Source organism: Ochlerotatus camptorhynchus, unplaced genomic scaffold (genome assembly GCF_037179485.1).
Source record: "Ochlerotatus camptorhynchus isolate MF236.1 unplaced genomic scaffold, CSIRO-AGI_Acam_v1.1 ptg000335l, whole genome shotgun sequence".
Classification (NCBI taxonomy): Eukaryota; Metazoa; Arthropoda; class Insecta; order Diptera; family Culicidae; genus Ochlerotatus; species Ochlerotatus camptorhynchus.
Genome location: NW_027040823.1, coordinates 213,073 through 233,172, shown reverse-complemented (window position 1 = coordinate 233,172; position 20,100 = coordinate 213,073). Strand labels below are relative to the sequence as shown.

General features: G+C 39.9%; 2 protein-coding genes across 4 annotated transcripts in view; both read left to right on the top strand.

Annotated features, from left to right (window-relative positions):
- LOC135708789 (TP53-binding protein 1-like) overlaps window positions 1-12,774 on the top strand; it is a 29,341-nt gene extending 16,567 nt beyond the window's left edge. Inside the window, exons 5-8 of one of the 3 annotated variants that reach the window (XM_065230932.1) lie at window positions 11,418-11,587; window positions 11,644-11,789; window positions 11,857-12,066; window positions 12,128-12,774. In XM_065230932.1, the coding sequence (XP_065087004.1) occupies window positions 11,418-11,587; window positions 11,644-11,789; window positions 11,857-12,066; window positions 12,128-12,589 (988 nt within the window). In that variant the 3' untranslated portion in view covers window positions 12,590-12,774. Of the gene's footprint in view, window positions 1-2,411; window positions 3,653-11,417; window positions 11,588-11,643; window positions 11,790-11,856; window positions 12,067-12,127 lie in introns of those variants that run through there. The other 2 variants (XM_065230933.1, XM_065230934.1) reach the window with 2 other exon arrangements.
- A 1,981-nt stretch (window positions 12,775-14,755) lies between these two features.
- Window positions 14,756-20,100, top strand: part of LOC135708792 (uncharacterized) — a 59,008-nt gene continuing 53,663 nt past the window's right edge. Inside the window, exon 1 of the mRNA XM_065230939.1 lies at window positions 14,756-15,355. Within this exon, the coding sequence (XP_065087011.1) occupies window positions 15,326-15,355 (30 nt within the window). The 5' untranslated portion in view covers window positions 14,756-15,325. The remainder of the gene's footprint in view (window positions 15,356-20,100) is intronic.

The window sequence follows — 20,100 nt, the reverse complement described above, 5'->3', positions numbered from 1 at the left end:
GATTTCAAGCAGTAAATGTCTGTGAAGTTCTTAGTAATCTTGAAGACAAAACCAAGAGTTCTGGACGCTTTGTCGACGACATACGATATATGGTGTGAGTATGTCAGCTTTGAGTCTAGAAAAACGCCTAAGTCTTTCACGCAGTGCACCCGTTCGATAGTCGTGCCTAGTAGTTTGTAGTTGAAAATAATCGGTTGTTTCTTGCGTGAGAAAGTAATAACTGTACACTTAGCTGGGTTGACCACCAGTCGGTTTAGACTACACCAGTCAGCAAAGATGTCAATCTGATTTTGGAGAGAACGGCAGTCGGCGAGTGAGCTGATGCGCAGAAAAACTTTCAGATCGTCTGCAAACGATAATCGTGGCTCTGTGATAACATGGTGAACGTCGTCGAAGTAGAGGAGAAATACCAATGGTCCCAGATGGCTGCCCTGAGGTATACCGGACTTTGCGCAGAAGCTTGCTGAGCGACAAGTACCCAAAGTTACTGTCAATTGGCGCTCCGTGAGGTATGAACGAAACCATCTCAAAAGATTTCCACCGATCCCTAGTCTATCAAGCTTAGCGATCGCAATTTCGTGGTTCAGCTTATCGAAGGCTGCCGTAAGATCTGTGTAGATAACGTCCGTTTGGGTCCGAGCAATCAAACTGTCTGTGATGTAAGACGTTAGGCACAGCAGGTTCGTAGTTGTGGAACGCCCAGTTATGAATCCGTGTTGATCTGTACTTAGATATTGCCTGCAATGCGCATTTAGGGACTCTATGACAACCAATTCAAAAAGTTTTGATACAGCACTCAGCGATGTGATTCCTCGGTAGTTGTTTACGTCGCGTTTGCTTCCCTTTTTATGAACAGGAAACATATCCGCAGTCTTCCAGCAAGACGGAAAGATGCCGCTGGAAAGAGAGAGCTGGAATATGCGGCGCAGTGGATCTAAAAGACAAGTGATGTTCTTTTTAAGAATAATCGACGGAACACCATCGGGTCCAGCCTTAGTTGAAGTCTTAAGTTTAGATGCTGCTCTAGAAATCGTATCTGTAGTGGCTTCGACCATGCTGAGCGTTTGGTTGATCAAAGGAACATTACTGGCCGCGGAAGTAATGATATTAGCGGAGAGTTGCTCGGCTACAAACACACTAGCAAATTTGGCTGAGAACAGGTTGCAAATGTCTTGTTGATTTCCAGCAGTTTCACCATTAAAAATCATGGAAGAGGGTAAGCCGACTTCCCTGCGTTGCTCATTTACGAAGTTCCAGAAGGATTTCGGGTGTGATTTTAGCCGCCGTTGAATCCTCCTTTGATAGCGTTGAAAACAGAGACGACTTAACCGCTTATACTCGTGGTTGAGTCTGACATAGTAGCATTTCAGTGGCAGTGTGCGGAGTTTAGTAAATCTTCTGAGAGCAGCCTTCTTAGTTCTTTTCAACGAGCGAAGATCTTTCGTCATCCACGGGACGCGAGAGTCGATATGGATGATCTTTTTGGAAACGTGTCTGTCAATGACATATGCCAAGACGTGAGAAAAGGTTTGTGCAGCAATGTTGACGTCTACAGGATCTAGAATATGCTCCCAATCTAGATTAGACAGCACATGGACGATACTGCAATGGTCAGCTCTACGGAAGTCATATGACACAGCGTTTGGAGTGCTGGTGAAATCATGGACAATATTATTTTCGATCACGATAACTAAAGCAGGGTGATGATGCACTACCTTGACTAAAGGTTCGGGTGCCGTGGAGAGGAAAGGAGCTGTATCACGAGCACTCACAAAGCAGAGATCCAGGGTGCGGTTGTTTTCATTCAACAGGCCATTGATTTGTGACAGAATTGCGGTACTATAACTGTCCAGGAGCTGGATGGTTCCTACGTGGAAAGATGAACGCTCGTGATCAGGACAAAAGAAACCACTATGGGTTGGAGTCCATGCAATGTCCGGTAGGTTAAAATCGCCAAGAACAATAACTTCGTCGGAAGGGCCTGCTTTGTCTGAAGCGGCCAAGACGGATCGACAATGTGCGTCAATAAGCTCCAAGTCACGGGTTCGATCTGGAGGAATGTACACTGCACAGAGAAGCAATTGACGATCACCAAGGTAAGCACTGCACCTGGATTTTCAGGGAATCAGGAATATCAGGGAAATTTGTTTTCTTCACTGAGTCGACACCCTGATTAGGTATAGCAAAATATGCTACGAGGGAGAAGGGGGGTCTAAAATGTGTCTAAAATATGCTACGTTTTATGGATGATTCCTTCCATTACAATCTTCATTTGTTAATCACCAACTATGAATCAGCTTGTATCGTCATTTCGGCTAATAGCTTCGTACAGTATCCGAAACATCGCTAAGAAGCCCTGCACCTCCTCCATACCGTCGGACTGAACTAACATATTTTCTATATATTTCTAGGCTTTCGTAAATCCATTGCGATGCACATCCTGCGTTTTAGAAACCAGAACAAGTAGTTGGTTAAAAGAAAAATTACTACTACAATATGCAGATAAAAAAAAATAACAAAAAACAACAACAGTACACTTTATAGTCAATAGGGCAAAAGTAACTTTTAGCTATATTCGAATCATAATCAGAGTCGAGAGGTGAAGCAAAAGAGAATCTGTTTACAAAAAAAAGCAACAACCAGAGGAGAGAAGAATAATGTTTTAAAACACTTGACACAACCCGCCAGAGAGTCACCGTCAACCAATCGAGTATTTAGTATTATCGAATCAACGTATAATCCAATGAGAGTATTCAAAATTTAAAACGGAGCGTTACTATCCCTGGTAGTGAATGCAAAGAAAGTAAGACAAGTGCATGGGATATCAACTATTTCTCGCATTAGGCGTGGCCGTAGCAGAACATTCAGGTTTGAATGTGTCGTGTTTTCAAGCAACTCCGCCAGCTGCATTTACCGGAAAGCAAGCCCCCTGCTTTCTCTACGCTCTGTTGACGAAGAAAATAAAAAAGGACCGAGCACACTGATCGAAACGCGCGAACAGAATCTGGTCAACATTTTTGGCATTCCTTCAAAACAACAAATTACAGCATACTAACGACTTTTAGGAATCTTGACTTACTGAGATAGTTCTTGCAAAATATTTTGTTTGTACGGTGTAGAATTAGTTTTATTCAATTTATGGATAGTTTCATATTCGGGCTGCTAGGAAGAAGAACACTGTGTTCTCTTATTTATCTAAGATAGAGAGTGTAAACTACTACTAACTAATACCGCATCTGTTTAAAATGTGTACCATTTAGCGGCTAGGTTTGACGACGACAGGAAAAGAGAGTTTTTAGATATTGGAAATCTAAACATGTTTCGTAAGTCCAAACAAATGCTACAATCTGTGTTCGAGAATAAAAGAACGATACGCATATACGGTTTGGTTGTACTATTTAATTTCTTCCACATTGCCAACGAATCTTTTTTTTTTCCACGAAAGCGCTACAATGATTATGCTACAATGTGACTGGGAAATCATTTTTTGCGAAAACGAAGTTCGTTGCTGTAATTTTGATTTACGGAAATTGTCGCAAAATCATCGATGGCACGAGCCAATTCGGAATCGACTGAGCAGAAGCAATGTTCTAGTACACGCAGGCGGGTAATGGCGATTCCGATTCCGAAAAGAATATCCTTCTTGACAGAACTGCAACACAATTGAACACACAATCTCTCCATCGTATGATGCAATTAAATAGAGTAATAGCATTTAAGAGGATAAAAGTAAATCAATTAAGTCACACGTTTAGAGTATATATATAAATAGCAGCAGGACATTGAGCGAATATTCGTGGGAAGGGACAACAGCCTACAACAACATCAACAACAAAAACACACGAACACAGACTTAGATTTGTAATTATGAAAAATCACTATGAATGTTTCCAAAACCGGTGTGTTCGTTAGCGAAAAATGAGTGTACCAAATTGGCTGGCACCGAAACAACCTAATCGTATTATTGTTCTCTATAAAAAAAACATTAAATAATTGGCACTCTCTATAAAAAAAAACATACAAAAATGCGACCGCTCGGTATTAGGAAAAATAAGGACAGAATGATGGAACGGAACAAAAATCTCATTCAACTGGTAATATCGGTATTACATACACAAACTTATATATACATAAAGGAGAGTAAGCAAACAAAAAAAGCTAGAAATCAAGAATATCCAGTAACGAAATCTACCGACAAGAAGAAATGTGCGTGAGAAAAAGCGCCATCAACAGAAGACAAGGAATAAACCTATACTGGAAATAGTAATTTTAAAAATTGAGGAATACAAAAATAAAAACGTAATTATTCTTAACAAATCACAAAGAGAAAAGTTTGTTTTTCGTTATTATGTTGGTTTTGTTTTTGCCCAATTAAACAGAAAAGAAAGATCCGACAAGTCCCTTGATAAAACAAAAAAAAACCTAGAGAGGAAGGTTAGTAGAGGACGCAAGGAAAAGAGAATATAGCATATAAAATATCCACTCTGTTTGGGAATGCCAAATCTGTTTGACCATTTTCGTCTGTAAATTTCGATTTCGATTACCGTGAAAAACAAACGGCTCTTGAGGAACACAGCAAAAAAAATCGATTCTCTCAGTTTTGAAAACATATTCTCTTTTCCTAACCCTACTCTTCGACGATCTTCCTCTATCCAATCGATGGAATCCGGTTCGCGGCTTCCGGTACTACTGCGCTTTGACATCCAGCTTATTTATTGTTTTGTTAGATTGTAGGGAATGATTTCCACAGAATTGATTTTAGGTCAGTTCCGGGCAAAATTGCGTAAACATAATGAATATTCGAATCGATCTTCTCCGATTTGTATGAAACTTTGCGTAATTGTTTGTTGTGGGCAATGATTCACATTTTTGCTCAAATTTGGTTACTTTGGATCTTGTAATTTTTTTCAAAATGGCATCTTTGAAAATTAAAAAAAAATACGTCTGAGACAAAGTTGTAGAGACAAATAAATGCCTTTCTGAGAAAATAAGCAAAACATGTTTTGAGTAAAAATGCAAAAAAGAATGTTAAAAACCCAAATATCTCAAAATGTCCGATTTTTTCAATTTGTTTAAAAAAAAAGCTCATCAAAAATACAATTTTTTAAATGATCACGGACACTTGAAAACTGACAAAAATCGTAGAACAAATACTTTTCTTCAAATTTTTAATTTTTAGTACGCTTTTTGTGTATTTTTTCACAAAATAATATTTAAAATGTTCCAAACATTGTTTTCTGAGTATACATTACATAAAAAAGAAGTTTTAACAAGAAAATTAATAAAAGTTCTTGTTCTACGATTTTGTCAATTTTTTAGTGTCCATAATTTTAAACATTTGAAATGTTCCTGAGCTTTCTTTAAAAACCCATCAAAAATCGGACCAGAACATTTTGAGATATGTAAGTTTTTACAATATTTTTTTAAATTTTTCCCAGAAAAAAACATTATTTTTCTCTTTGCCTCAGACGCAGTGCTGAGATTTGTCATTGGTCCTTGACAGACTTTCGCACGATATTGACAAAATTGTTTTTCACATAGTCACTAAGTCTTTCATCATCAAAAAAACCTTTGTCAAAATCTCATTAATTTTTTCGTCAATGACAAAGATTCACCTGGTAACAAAAAAGTGTAATTTCGTGCATTCTGAGCCACATTATTGTTATCCAAGCAGTTCTCAGGACGTAAATGCTTGCTCACTTTAAGGGCTCCATGTAATTGTTTTGCTCGAGCCGTTTAATTTCGTTTCAAATTTAGCTAATGAACAAATCTGCACATGTTTGCCACTGACAATTGACATGGTTTGCCTTGACGATGACTGCTAGCTCAAATGAGTGACCAAACCAGAATTTTGATTTTCGCCGTGTATTGTCGAGATTTTGCAGCACTGCTCAGACGTCATTCCGATCAAATTTGCCAACACTACCGCCATCTTTTCATAAGATCGCGTCATATCATGAGCAAGGACCCGAACATACGTAAAATTTATATTGACTTGGTTTGCGTCTCACCTCATTTGACAGATATGATCGCCCGTTTGACAGATTGAATCGCTCATTTGTCAAATTGAATTGCGGACAAACGAAATGCTCCAGTGGCGTGTCGGTTCGTCGGTGGTGGTAAGTCAAAGAGAATGTCGATGAAGAGAATCGATCAGCGAGGAAGGCCCTTTTCAAATCATTCAAAGTGTTTTTATGTTACGAAGTTAGCGATTTTCAGAGTTTGTTGGAAAAGCTAACATGAAGCTTTAGGTGATATTAGCTAGAGAATGATCTTTAGAAGATAATAGGTGAATAGTTCCGTTAAGGCCCACGCACATTAGATCCGGATCGGACGCGTTGCGGCAAAGTGACAGCTAAATCTATTGTCTAACTGTCAAATTTACGTCAACGCAACGCAAACGGATCTAATGTGGGTGGCCCTTTAGAGTACGGCAGTATGAAAATTGAATAGAAGTTGAAAATGAGCGAGGCCTATTAATGCGACAGTTTTTAAAGTCAGACGCACATCTTTTGCCTAACCCGTACGATGTACGCGGAGACTTGAAGTATGTCTTCAAGTCTACAGGCAAAAGATGTGCGTCCTCCTTTTGCTCATAACTGACTGCGGCTGTGGAATAGTTCTAGCGACATTTCATCACTACCTAAAGCCCCACGTTTGCGAGAGCATTTCCAGTCGATGGTGTGTTATAATGCAATTCTTCTTTACCCAACTATTGTGTTGCTCCTCTCGTCATGACCAAATTGGTCATCTCAGAGAGAAAGCAGTATTAGGGTGGTTGTTGCGTGCTGTACCATCATCAGCATTGTTGACGGCTACTCCCGCCTTGAGTTGTTACATTCAAAGTGTTTTTATGTTACTTCATACGCGAAGTTAGCAGGAGCAACACAATAGTTGGGTAAAGAAGAATTGCATTATAACACACCATCGACTGGAAATGCTCTCGCAAACGTGGGGCTTTAGGTAGTGATGAAACGTCGCTAGAACTATTCCACAGCCGCAGTCAGTTATGAGCAAAAGGGGGACGCACATCTTTTGCCTGTAGACTTGAAGACATACTTCAAGTCTCCGCGTACATCGTACGGGTTAGGCAAAAGATGTGCTTCGAACTTTAAAAACTGTCGCATTAATGGCCCTTCGCTCATTTTCAACTTCTATTCCATTTTCATACTGCCGTACTCTAACGGAACTATCCACCTATTCTCTTCTAAAGATCATTCTCTAGCTAATAAATTATCAAACTAAAGCTTCATGTTAGCATTTCCAACCAACTCCCTTTGAAATGTTTCGCGAGAAAAGGTATTTTTTTTACCGTGCGGGACCGAAATCCGTACACGTACACCTGTAAAGTCTTCAAGTAGAGATGTCGATGGAAAAGCAAGTTGAAATGCGTTACACCTGTCATTTGACGAACCTCAATGGACAAACCCCCTCGTCAATGCTGATGGTGACGCAGTATCCAGCTTTCCATGCTGGGTAATGGCGGCCTGTTTGTATGAATAAATGTAGGCCCTTATTACGGGGGTCACTACATGGTGATAAGGAAGTGATATTGAGAATAAGAGCCGTGATTGCCGTACAAATCAAATGGGAATCACTTCACCGTGACGACAAGTGACAAGTTTTCACCGTGAAGTGACATCCGTAATAAGCCCCGTATCCTTCACTGTGCTTTTTGACACTAACTGGAGGGCGTATGTTGTTCCATTTTCTTCTGTTCCTGGGAGAGGGAAAGGGAGGGGTCGAAATTCGTACATCCAGATAGTGTCAAAAAATCACAATGAAGTATACAATTATTCATACAAACAGGCCGCCATTACCGAGCATGGAAAGCTGGATTGTAGGTCCCGCTTAAGAAATTAATCGAAATCGGTACGCCATATACCTAGCCATATACAAAACCGCCTACTTTTTGTATTAGGTGTACGGATGTCGGTCCCCAACGGTACTCCATGCTTGAAACAGAGGTGGTTATTCCGAGAGTCGAAGTGAATTTCTTTCATTAGTGAGATGACAGATGACTCTCCGTGCAAATCAAATGAAGAGTCACGTAACCACGGCCTGACTTTTGTCACCTCACTAGTGACATAGAGTTACAAACAAGTGGAAACTAACGATTTAAAATTGGTCACTACTTGACTAGCCTATTGGTCCGAAGCAAATCGATTAACGTACCCCATTCTAGTCGAAATTCTAGCACTGCACTATGTTTGTTTAGATTCGCTATGAAAGTTTGACAGATAAAATGAGAGGTTCATGGATTTTCCTATGATTCGAGGGGTGCATCGATTAGCTTGGGACCGAAGATAGTACCAGAGCTGGGCCAAAAAGTTGAGCTCGTTTCTTCGGGACCTTCTGGTCTTAGAGTTACCTCTATGGTACTAGCATAGAGGTAACTCTAAGACTAAAGGGTGTCCACGATGAAATTGCCACACTATGAAATTGATCTAACTTTTTAACCGTTGGGTAGAATTTAATGAAAATTTGGGTGGATTTAGTTCATAGTGCATTATTTACATCCTGCAAGTTTTAAAGTCCTGTGATCAAAACTCGCGGAAATGGAGTCGAAAGAACAGCTCGTGCGTGATAAAATCATGCGCATTCATCACGAGAACAAGGATCTCTCGCATCGTTCCATCGCTAAAACGTTGGGAATCGCGAATTCCACGGTGTCGCGAGTGATTAAGCGGTTCGAGGAACGGTTGACCACCGATCGGAAGCCCAGAAGTGAAGGAAAAAGTATTCCGTACAACACCAAAAATCACAACCGCGTAGTTGGGGCCTTCAACCGAAATCCGAACGCCTCCGTTAGGGATGTGGCTAAGAAGCTGCACCTAAGCCGAAGTTTTGTCCAGAAGGCCAAAACTAAGGCTGGGCTTCGAACGTTCAAGGTACAAAAGGCCCCTAATCGCGACGAGAAGCAGAACAAGTCCGCCAAAACCCGTGCCAGGAAGTTGTACCTCAACATGCTGACGAAAGTTGAATGCTGCATCATGGACGACGAAACATATGTGAAAGCCGACTTCAAACAGATCCCCGGCAACCTGTTTTTCACGGCCAAGGATAAGTTCAGCGTTCCGGAGCATGTCCGCACTCAGAAGATGTCCAAATTTGCGAAGAAATTCCTGGTTTGGCAAGCCATCTGCACGTGCGGGAAGCGGAGTGCACCTTTCGTACTGGGCGATTATGAAGCAGCACCTTCTTAAACGACCTAAGGTAGTGAAGACAGTCGAAGAACTGAAGAAAGTATGGGTTTACATGCAAAAAAACGGTTGATTCACAGGTTGTGCAGAATCTTATGGCCGGGGTTAAGGCCAAGGTGCGGGCATTTGCGTATGGACTGTAAATAAAATACGAGTAAAATGGTAAAATGAAGTTTAATAGTTATTTCTCAATCCCTGAAAATTTGATGGCAATCGGATGAAAACTCGAATTTTGCGAATCAATTTTGTGTGTGGCAATTTCATCGTGGACACCCTTTAGAAGCACAAACGAAGTGACATAGTCGTCTGTCTGGCTGGCGAAGAAATCAATTAAAATAATGTGGTTCGCTGTAATAGAATTTTCTTAGAAGCTTGTGCCATCAGCCACCAGATGGGCTAGTATTTTTGTTTTGATTTGAACATAGTTGATTTTGTGTGCAATATGATCTTTGACAGTGTGCAAAGAGTGTATCATTTTGTCATTTTTTTTTTATGCATTTCAGTTTAGACTAGAGTGAAAGAGATAGAACCAAAACATTCTAGTACATTTAGTGTTGCCATGTGGTACAATCCATTAGTAGTGTTGCCATGTTGCACATTCCAGTAGTAGTGGTGTTGCCATGTGGTACACTGAAAAATTGCATTAGCAGGTGCGTCACCAAAGTTTTCGAGCCGCTCCGTCTGTCACTTCGTTTGTGCTAGAAGCATAGAGGTAACTCTAAGACCAGAAGGTCCCGAAGAAACGCGCTCAACTTTTTGGCTCAGCTCTGGTACTCTCTTCGGTCCCAAGCTAATCGATGAACCCCTCGAAACATAGGAAAATCCACGAACCCCTCATTTTATCTGCGCCTAAAAACAAACATGGTGTAGTACTAGAATTTCCACTTGAATGGGGTACGTTAATCGATTTGCTTGGGACCAATAGTTAGTTTCCACCGGTTGGTGTTATTAGCCTGTTGTCAATCGCTGTTCCAGAGTCGGTGTCACACCTAGTGTCACACCAAGAGAAAAACAGTTGAACTCGCATCACGGTTTTCGAAAGATTCCCTTTCTTTTCACTTGGCAACAGAGGACTCAGCGGCGCCGGTGTTGTAGTGGTAAGCGTAATTACCTCTCACCCCAGCATGCCTGGGTTTAATCCCAGTTGGCGCCGCAGGGATGTTCTGAGGCATAACATCTCTGATTACGCCTTCCTTCGGATGGGAAGTAAAGCCGTTGGTCCCCGGTTCATGATTTGATGGGTCGATAGGTAGGGTCCAGGTGTGGGAGCTGCCTCTCTGGCGTCGGTAGCATTGGTGCTCAGCACGGAAAACAAGATCGACGGACTTCTACATCAACTTCAAATGACTTCTAGCGAAAAAAATAGGTGGCTGTAGTAAATCATTAAAAATCAAAAAATAGTAGAAATTCTCATTACTGATCATTACCAAACGTATCCGACGACAATTTAATGCTCACTGCGTGTTTATGATCATTGCTTCGATTATTTTCGGGAAAACCGTTTTTTCGGAATATATTAAGTCCAATATTTTGATAAAGAATCGAATTCTTTTTTCTTCGAATATTGATGCAGACGCGTGAAATACTTCAGGTGACCTCCCGTAGTACCATAGTAGTACCATGGTAGTACCGTGGAACCATAGAGGTGGAACTCCATTTCGTAGAATGACCCATTTCGCGGAGTTCCATTTGGCGCAATAACCCGTTCCGTGCGATTTCATTTAGGGGAACGTTTAAATTTGAATTCAATAATTTTGGCAGAATTTTCCTTTCGCAGCAGTTCTGTATTCGTATTCCAAAAATAAATCAGTTTTTATCAAAATATAATTCCATATAAAATGAGGTATGTATTCCGTGAATATAAATTGTGAAGGCAGCTTGGGATAGAAAAAAGGATGTTTGGGATTGGATTGGATTGACATCAGGAGGATTAAATTGGGAATTGGGATAGGGTCGAGTCATTCCTCTATGTAAAAACTGATTTGTAAGTGGCTGCCAGTGAGTTGACGTAACAATATCGAGTAAAAGTATATAGAAAGAGTTACTGTATTTTGTACTTGAAATGTTAGATGATCGAATCATACAAATAATAACATCTGGAGGTTTTAAGCAACTTTAAATGGAATAAGGGCACCGCAAAGCAGATAAACTGGCGGGATTGGTTGGAAATTCCTCTGCGTCAGTACAACAATATTGCCCGTTTATTACTTTCAGCAAAGCTCAACAGGCGCAACTGCAAACATCTGCCATCTCTGAATGCAGCGACGTTTCGGACATCGTTGAAGAGGAGATCCCAGTACCACCCAGCCCCGAAACCGCACTGGAATTCGTCGACGGAGTTCAACCGGAGCTGCAGCGGACCGAAAAGGAGTCGGAAATCAGAAGTATTTTGTTCTAGCCTAGAAGCGAAGAGTTTTGCTCATGATTAAAACCATTGCAGAAATGTATCTGGTAGCCGAATATTTGGGCCACGAACGACAGTTGGCCGAACTTTTGGGGCCACTTCCGGGAAGTAAGACTTTATTTCGAAACAAGCATTTCATCTTGACCTGTACCATTCCACCGAGAGGATCCTGCAATACTCCCGTATGCTACACCCCGAAGTCTTGAGAGCCTTACTACGATCACTTATGCATCTATGAACGATTTACAGGAAACCAACGACATGCGGAACAAGTACCGTCAGTTCAGTGCAATTCCCTTTGTGAAGGAGCACCTTCGGCAGCAGATTGAAACCGGGGGAGGGAAAGTTTACCAACACTTTGAAGACATTCCGAAAGCAAAGTACAAACAGTGTAAGCTTATAGCGCCACACCCCTCCGCCACGGCCAAGTACGTTCAGTGCCTAGCGGTGGACATTCCGGTAAGTGCCAAATCTAAAGCTTCCCCATCTGTTTGAAGTTTCATCAGAATCGTAATTACAGGCCGTATCGCACGAATGGATCATCCAGTGTTGCCAGACGCTAACATTCGTTGAGTTCAAATCGTTCGCACTTCCTGCCGGGTGGTCCCTGCTCGACGAACGCTACATTCGATGGAGCTGTGGTCGGGCAGCTGATCAACGGTCCACTGTGAACCCCTTTGCCGGTCACTGTGTGAACATTGCCAGTATGGACAAGGACTTTACCGAGTTCTGGGGTCGTGTGTGCAAATTGGCCGGTGGAACGGTTCGGTTGATCAAGTCCGAAACGGATCTGACGGAGAATCTATCCGGGTACATGCTGACTGATCAGGAATTCCCGGAGGATGTCAAATTGCGAGCCACCCGCTACGGGCTGCTGATCGTTTCGACGGTATGGGTGGTGCAAAGTCTGGTCGTTGGTCGCATCTGCCAACCCGACAGTCACGAGAAGTTGACGCAAATATACCAAGACGATGACTATTAGTCGTTCAAGCTGATGAGGTCTACTCGCTCAATAGCATTTGATTATGTTCGTTGTATTTGTGTAGGCATGAGTCCTGACGTCCTTTACTGTAAAGCATTGAATGCTCTGTGCAACATCAATCAGTTTTGATTTAAAACTTCGCATATTACACCATTAGCCTTAATATTAATGTTAGTTTTTTTTTTGTTGGAAGGGTAACTTATTACTATTGCAGGAAATCAAACTCCAAAATTAGATTTATATCGACAATGTACTACAAAGCAATTGTATATTAAATTGTTACGAAAGCAGAAATGGCTATCTGTTATTTAAGTGGCACGCCTTTTCCTCGTCTTAATTTTTTTTAGAAGTCTACAAATCAGCTATGAAATATTTGCGAAACGTTCTCTAGATATTCTTTAAATTTGTCGAGCCTCTTAACGGAATCCCTTTATGAAGAGCTTTGAGTGGGTTGGTTTATTTCCTTTAAATTCCGTTATAATTGCTTATCTTTTGACAGATACGCGTATTTCGTCTACTACTTGCAGACTTCATCAGTGCCAAGTACTCAACACCAGCACTTCTCTAGATATTGTTTGAAGACCTACTTCCTAAAACCTCTATGAATAATCGTCGGTTGAAAACTGTCTAAGTCTGGAAGGAAGTTCCATCGACGCATCATTTCCTCAATCGTAAGGGGAATATTAGGGTTGGTCAACCTCCTATTCTCCATTCCTGTTCTGTATCGAGGTCATCAACAACTGTGCCCAATTTGAACAAATTCTGTTATGATCCGGATTTGCGGGAGAACATTTACAAAAGCAGTTTCACCCAGGGTAAGTGCTGTTTTGACCCAATGCTCTAGATTTTTAAAATTTGAAATAAATTGTCATACTTTCATCATTTCATTTACGTATTTATGACAGAATATAAAATGTTCTAACTTTCGAAATAAATTCGGCCAATGAAAAATAAATTGAAATTTAAATTCAATTAAATTAACCGATGATTGTAGGAAAGACGTTTCTCTCTAATTTGGTAGTCATTCCATATAGGGTAAATGATGGCTTCGGCAGCCATCAACTGTTTTCGGCAACCACAATTTAAACGTTAATTTCGATGTATTTTCTCACTAAAACACTTCGCTGAATGTATTTAAACGATTCCTTAGTCTTTCAGCTTCAATCCTAATACATTTTTACGACTGAGCAAACTTGTTATGCTAGGTGTTTCTTCAAAAGAAACATAAGCACATCAAAATACGGCTGATTTCGAGTTGCCGATAATAGAACAGCTGGTTAACACGCAGTTTAAACGGAAAGGTTGCCGAAGTAAAAGAGGCTGCCGACAATAGTCACACTCACCTGAGAAGTTTGGAGCGCCTTAAAAACGTTTTCAAACCGTTTTGGACAGTGTTGTTGATTGGAATGGATAGAATAGCTAGCAGCAGATGAATGTAAACAAACAGACACGTCATAGGTGTGCGTGACACTGAGAAAATGCTAATAGAAGTGCGGAAGCTGCTTAGATTGACGAGAATACGTAAATTCCCCTAAATACTACCACATTAGAATGATCCGTCCTACAGCCATCTGTCGATTGAAATTGAAGTTGAATTGGGTTCTTTAAGGTTATTGGTATTGAATTAAACGCATATTCGTAATCTAATTTAAAAATGGAACCGAAATCCAAAATTTCATCAAAATTTGAGCACTGGAACTATTTTAAATAAGTGCGATTACACTACCAATTATCACCATCTTATTAACCCCAATAAGGCTGTTGGTCCGGACCTTATATAAAGGACATTGACTCGGTAGGATTTTGTAGGACAGCGAGCTGCCAATTTGTTAGTTTGGTGTCAAACAGCAAAGTTATTATTTTGCTTTAAACCTTAATTTAAAATTCGAGATGAATGTCTATGGTTTCGACAAAAAAAATTTCGGTATGCTCAGAAAACAAAGTTCTTTAGGATGATGTATAAAAAGCGATATATTTATCAAAATGAAAGAACCCAATTGAAAAATCTAGAAATGGTTCCGTTCGAAACGTTCGTTTCAAACCGTGTGTAACAACCAAAGCGTCGCATAACGCCCCACCGCCGCAACACATAACGCCACCAGTGGGAAACTGGCGGCCGCCGACACAGCCCTGCAAAAAGTACACGTTGGAAGAAGAAATTTCTTTCTGCCGTCCGTCAGTCAAAGCGATTTCTACCGTCGGTGTTCGTTTTGGCTTGCCCGTTTTCGTCAACAAAAATAATCGGAAAGTGTCCTCCCGGGGCGGTTACGGTCACGGGAATTTCCTCCGCGTTCGGTGCAACTCAAGTTTTCCGGTGGTCCGGCTCTAGATACGAACTATCGGCTTCTCGGAACCCCGGAGATTTTCTGTGCGGTGGTGACTGGCGAAAGCAGTGCCTACGCCTTTTGTGGGTGAAAATCAACCAACACAGTCGAAGATTGCATCATTCGTATGCGTGTTCGTGCACACAGGAAGATTGAGGTTTGTAAACACAGTGCTGGTGCATAAACAAACCGCGAAGGTGTGTGTGTGTTGAGTGCTTTTGTGTTTTCGATTGCGACGGTTTGACAGTTTCTTTCTGGTCCGTGCTGCATTACTCATTCATTGATTACTAGGCGGGACTATTGCGATTCTGTTGAGGATTGTGCTTTTTCGTGAATTTAAAAAAAAGGGTTAAACTGCTGACAAATAGTGGATTATCTGGTGAAACGAATTAAATGTTAGTTTGGAAGTGACATGGATATGGAAGGAGTTGTTGATTATCTGGTAAGTACAGATTTGTTTAAAACCTTTTGGAACTGGTACCATTTCTCTGATCAACTTATATTTTGTTTTTACGACTTATTGTGAAACAGGTTGTTAATTTTAGAATTTTGATATGGATGTTAAACATACACATGTGTCAATTACGACTTAAAAACAACTATTAGGTTTTTAACAACATCTTTTTAATTCCATATGGAGAACTCTAATTTGGATTTCGAGGTAAATTTGACTGTTACGGCATCATGATCAAATCAGTGTGTATTATGGTTAAGTTAACACAATCCCCAAAAAATTACTTTGGATTTTGTACGCTTCAGTTTTATCAAATTAGATGTACCTGAGATTGAGCCGTACTACTGACGTGTACCACTGTGTTTACATTGGATTGCATCATGTTTTACCTGCTCTTACTCTGGTAGTCAAAACCATCATTGTGTACAGCCCGTCACTGCTAGACTACTTGTCGACGCGTGCCTGAATAAAAAGGATTTGTATTCTCCGTTAAATCTTTACAACGAACTCGGTTAATTACAACAATTATTGTAGTTTCAAGCCTAAATAAAATTGAAGTCACATTTCATGTACGCGGTATATAAATAATGTACCTATACCTTATGTCAATACAAACACCATTCATTTTATGAAAATTTAATTAAATGTTTCCAAAATAATATTATTTTTCCATTTTTTTTGTGTTGATGTTATGACGAATTCGGCGTTGAAACTTGGTCGGTTTGTATACAAAAATAAAGCAATGTCTGTATAGAATAAGATACGGAAATCAGATTTGTTTTTGTGGTGGTATAATCTGAGGTTTTCGTCCGTGTCCGTGATCGAAAGAGATTTTCGATATTGTGAATCATTCAGTAGCCATGATTGTTCTTGAATGAATTTGGAAATTTTAAAAGTTCAAATCGATTAAAAGTGTAGGTTTGGAATAATGATGTAAATTTTACAATGATACTCAAACAATTCCCAATTTGGTCCCTTATTAGCCTCCTAAAGTTTGAGTTGTTTTGGCTAAAAATATAGTATCCATAAACGCATTACTGTCCCATTTGAATTGAAAAATAAAGCAAGTATGTGACTGTTATGACTAAAATTTAGTAAAAGTTAGTACATTTAATGTACATTTTTTTCTCTGTTTGATATACTTTGTTCTACCGATATATACAATCTGATTTGTACTTTTGAGAGGTGACATTTAACTTAATGACCTAATTTTTCTCAGTCCGGGATAGAGCAGGGGCTTTATGAACAGCAAATACTTAGACAGTATTTGAGAGGTCTTAGAACCCTCCCTCACCCCCGCGTAGACAATCATCGTCTGTACACAATTTTGGAGATTTGTATGGACGGTAGACACTCGTCAAACGTGGTTCATGAACAGTTCCGAATCATTAAAAGGCATAAGTTGTAAACGCTGAACACAAACGGCGTTGTTTACGATAGACTTTTTTTTATAAGCGATTGTTGCGTGTCCTTAGTGTTCACACGGGGTGATTTTATAGCGATACAACATTGTTTTGAGTCTATGATGAAGGGGAAACAAATAAAACGAAATCGGAGAAAAGTGATATTTAGAATCACGTTGGTTTGGTGAACTTGGCGGAAGTTCTATGAACATCTGGGAACATCTATGAACATCTCGAAAGTTCTATGAACTCCTCGGAAGTTCTATTAACAGTTCAGAAGATTTATGTACAGCTTGGAAGTTCTATTAAATTCTCGGAAGGCCTATGATCATCTCAGATGTTCAATGCTCATCTCGGATGTTCCATACTCATCACTGAAGTTTTATAAACTTCTCTAGAAAGTTATATGAACTGCTTGGAAATTCTATGATCATCTCAGAAGTTATATGAACATCACGGGAGTTCGTTGATTATCTCGGGAGTTGTAAAAACATCTAGAAAATTCTATGAATTTCTCGAAAGTCCTGTGAACTGCTCGGAAGTTTTATGGACATTTCGGAAGTGCTACGGATATCTCGAAAGTTCTATTAACTGCTCGAAAGTTCTATGAGAAATGTGTAGACAATAATAATAATACATCTCGAAAGATCTATATTCATCTCTGTAGTTATATGAATACCTCGGAAACAGTGGCGTCCCGTAACCTCACTTTTTACCTGTGCACCAACTGTCAAACCCAGATTTAATGCCATATTCATACTCAATTCGGTTGAAAAATACACTTTATCTTCTAGTTTACTCGATATCTATCCATTGCCAGCAATATTTTGATAATTGTTTATGTTTTGAGAGTTGGTGCCAGTGATGCAAAATATCATGACACTCACGTGACACTCGTCTACGCATCAACCGACTATCGCTGATAGAACGTTTTGTCGCGCAGTGACTGGTAGAACCATGGCAAACAACAATCACCAGTAATGGTCGCTGCTCACAAGCAAAACGTTACACTCGCTGCTGATGATGAAAAGCACAACGAAAACAGTGAAGAGTTCTGTAGTACGATGATGAGAAAAAGCGAAACGACAGAAGAAAATGAAAACAATGCCTACGCATTCCAAGTTCGTCTCGGCAGGCGCGATTGTGTGAGCTACAAACAAAGCAGGTAACATTAAACGGAAGCTGTTGGGCTCACTGACACAAACAAGCAAAGCAGCAACTGCTTCAAAACGAGCACAGATGAGTGTCGTGATTGTCGGGAATGACCAGATCGGTGATGGATCACAACCGAAGACGACATTCATCAGTTGCTTTTTACTTCTTTCGTCAACTTGATGGATGGTCATGGAGATAGCTTCGACGAGCACATTGATAGGAATGTACAAAGCGTTACTACCATCAGCTGTTTGACGATCGTGATTGTGATGGTTCGCAACTCTGGTTGGTGCACAGGCAGGCATGGAAAATCATTTACATTCATTTCATACATTCATTCACATTCATTTGCCTCTAACTTTTTTCATCAACAGCATTCCGCAAAATGATGTATGAAGCTTTTGTAGGTTTTGTTATTAGCTACAACTTTTGCTCATAACTCAAATCTGTATCTCTCATGCATCACGAACTAGAGCGGGCAGAACTTGTTACTGTTTTTCAAAAACACTAGTGGCTTCTGTTCGCTCTGGTTCGTCATGCATCAGAGATACGGATTTAACTTTTTAACAAAAGTTGTAGCTTATAACAAAACCTACAAAAGCTATTTATATCATTTTGCGGAATGCTGTTGAAGAAAAAAGTTAGAGGCAAATGAATGTAAATGAATGCACGAAATGAATGCAAATGATTTTCCATGCCTGTGCACAGGTAGATTGAGGTTAAAAAACGCCACCGCTCGGAAATAGTATGAACTGTTCAGAAGCTCTATTAACTGCTCGGAAGCTCTCTGAACATCTTGGAAATTCTATGAGAGTTTTGGAACTCTGTGCACATCTCGCAAGTTCTATGAACATCTCGGAAAATTTTAATCGGAAGATCTATGAACATCTGGAACATCATATGAATTTAAGTACTGTGTACTACACGAAAGTTCTATGAACAGTTGAAAGTCAAATTGATTTAAAAACAAAGAAAACGGAAAAGAAAAGAGCGATTCTTAATAGTATTGGAGTTCTATAAACTTGTCGGAAGATCTATGAACTTGTCGGAAATTCTGTGAACTTGCCGGACATTCTGTGAATTTGTCGGAATTTTAGTGAACCTGTTGGAAGATCTTCATCATCTATGAACATATTGTAAGTGCTATGAAATGCTTGAAAGATTTATGGACTGCTCGGAAGCTCTATGAACATCTCAGAAGTTCCTTTCATATCTCGGAAGTTTATTAAACAACTTGGAAGATCTATGAACATCTAGAAAATTATATGAATTTTAGTCATGTGTACTTCATCAGTTCAACAATTCAACTGCTCGGTAGCTCTGTGAACATATCAGAAGTTCCTTGCATATCTCGGAAGTTCATTAAACATCTCGGAAGTTCATTGGACAATTTGGAACATCTACAAAATTATATGAATTTAAGTCTTGTGTACTACACGAAAGTTCTAAGAACGGGTGAAAGGGAGAAAATGATTTAAATATAAAGAAAAGAGATATTCTTAATAGCATTGGAGTTCTATGAACTTGTCGGAAGTTCTATGAACTTGTCGGAATTTCTGTAAATATGCCGGAATTTATGTGAACCTGCCGGAAATTCTGTAAACTTGTAGCTAGTTCTGTGAACTTGTCTTAAGTTCAGTGAAATTGTAGGAAGATAAGTGAACTTGGCGTAAGTTTTATGAACTTGTCGGAAGATTTTTGAACTTGTCGGAAATTCTGTGAACTTGCCGGACATTCTGTGAATTTGTCGGAATTTTAGTGAACCTGTTGGAAGATCTTCATCAGTTCAACAATTCAACTGCTCGGAAGCTCTATGAACATCTTGGAAGGTCTACGAGAGTTTTGGAAGTCCATGAACATCTTGGGATTGCTATGAACTGCGTGAAAGATTTATGGACTGCTCGGAAACTCTATAAACATCTCAGAAGTTCCTTTCATATCTCGGCAGTTCATTGAACAACTTGGAAGATCTATGAACATCTAGAAAATTATATGAATTTAAGTCCTGTGTACTACACGAAAGTTCTATGAACTGGTGAAAGGGAAAAAATGATTTAAACACAAAGCAAACGGAAAAGAAAAGAGATATTCTTAATATCATTGAAGCTCAATGAACTTGTCGGAAGTTTTATGAACTTGTCGGAAGTTCTATGAACTTGTCGGAAGTTCTATAAA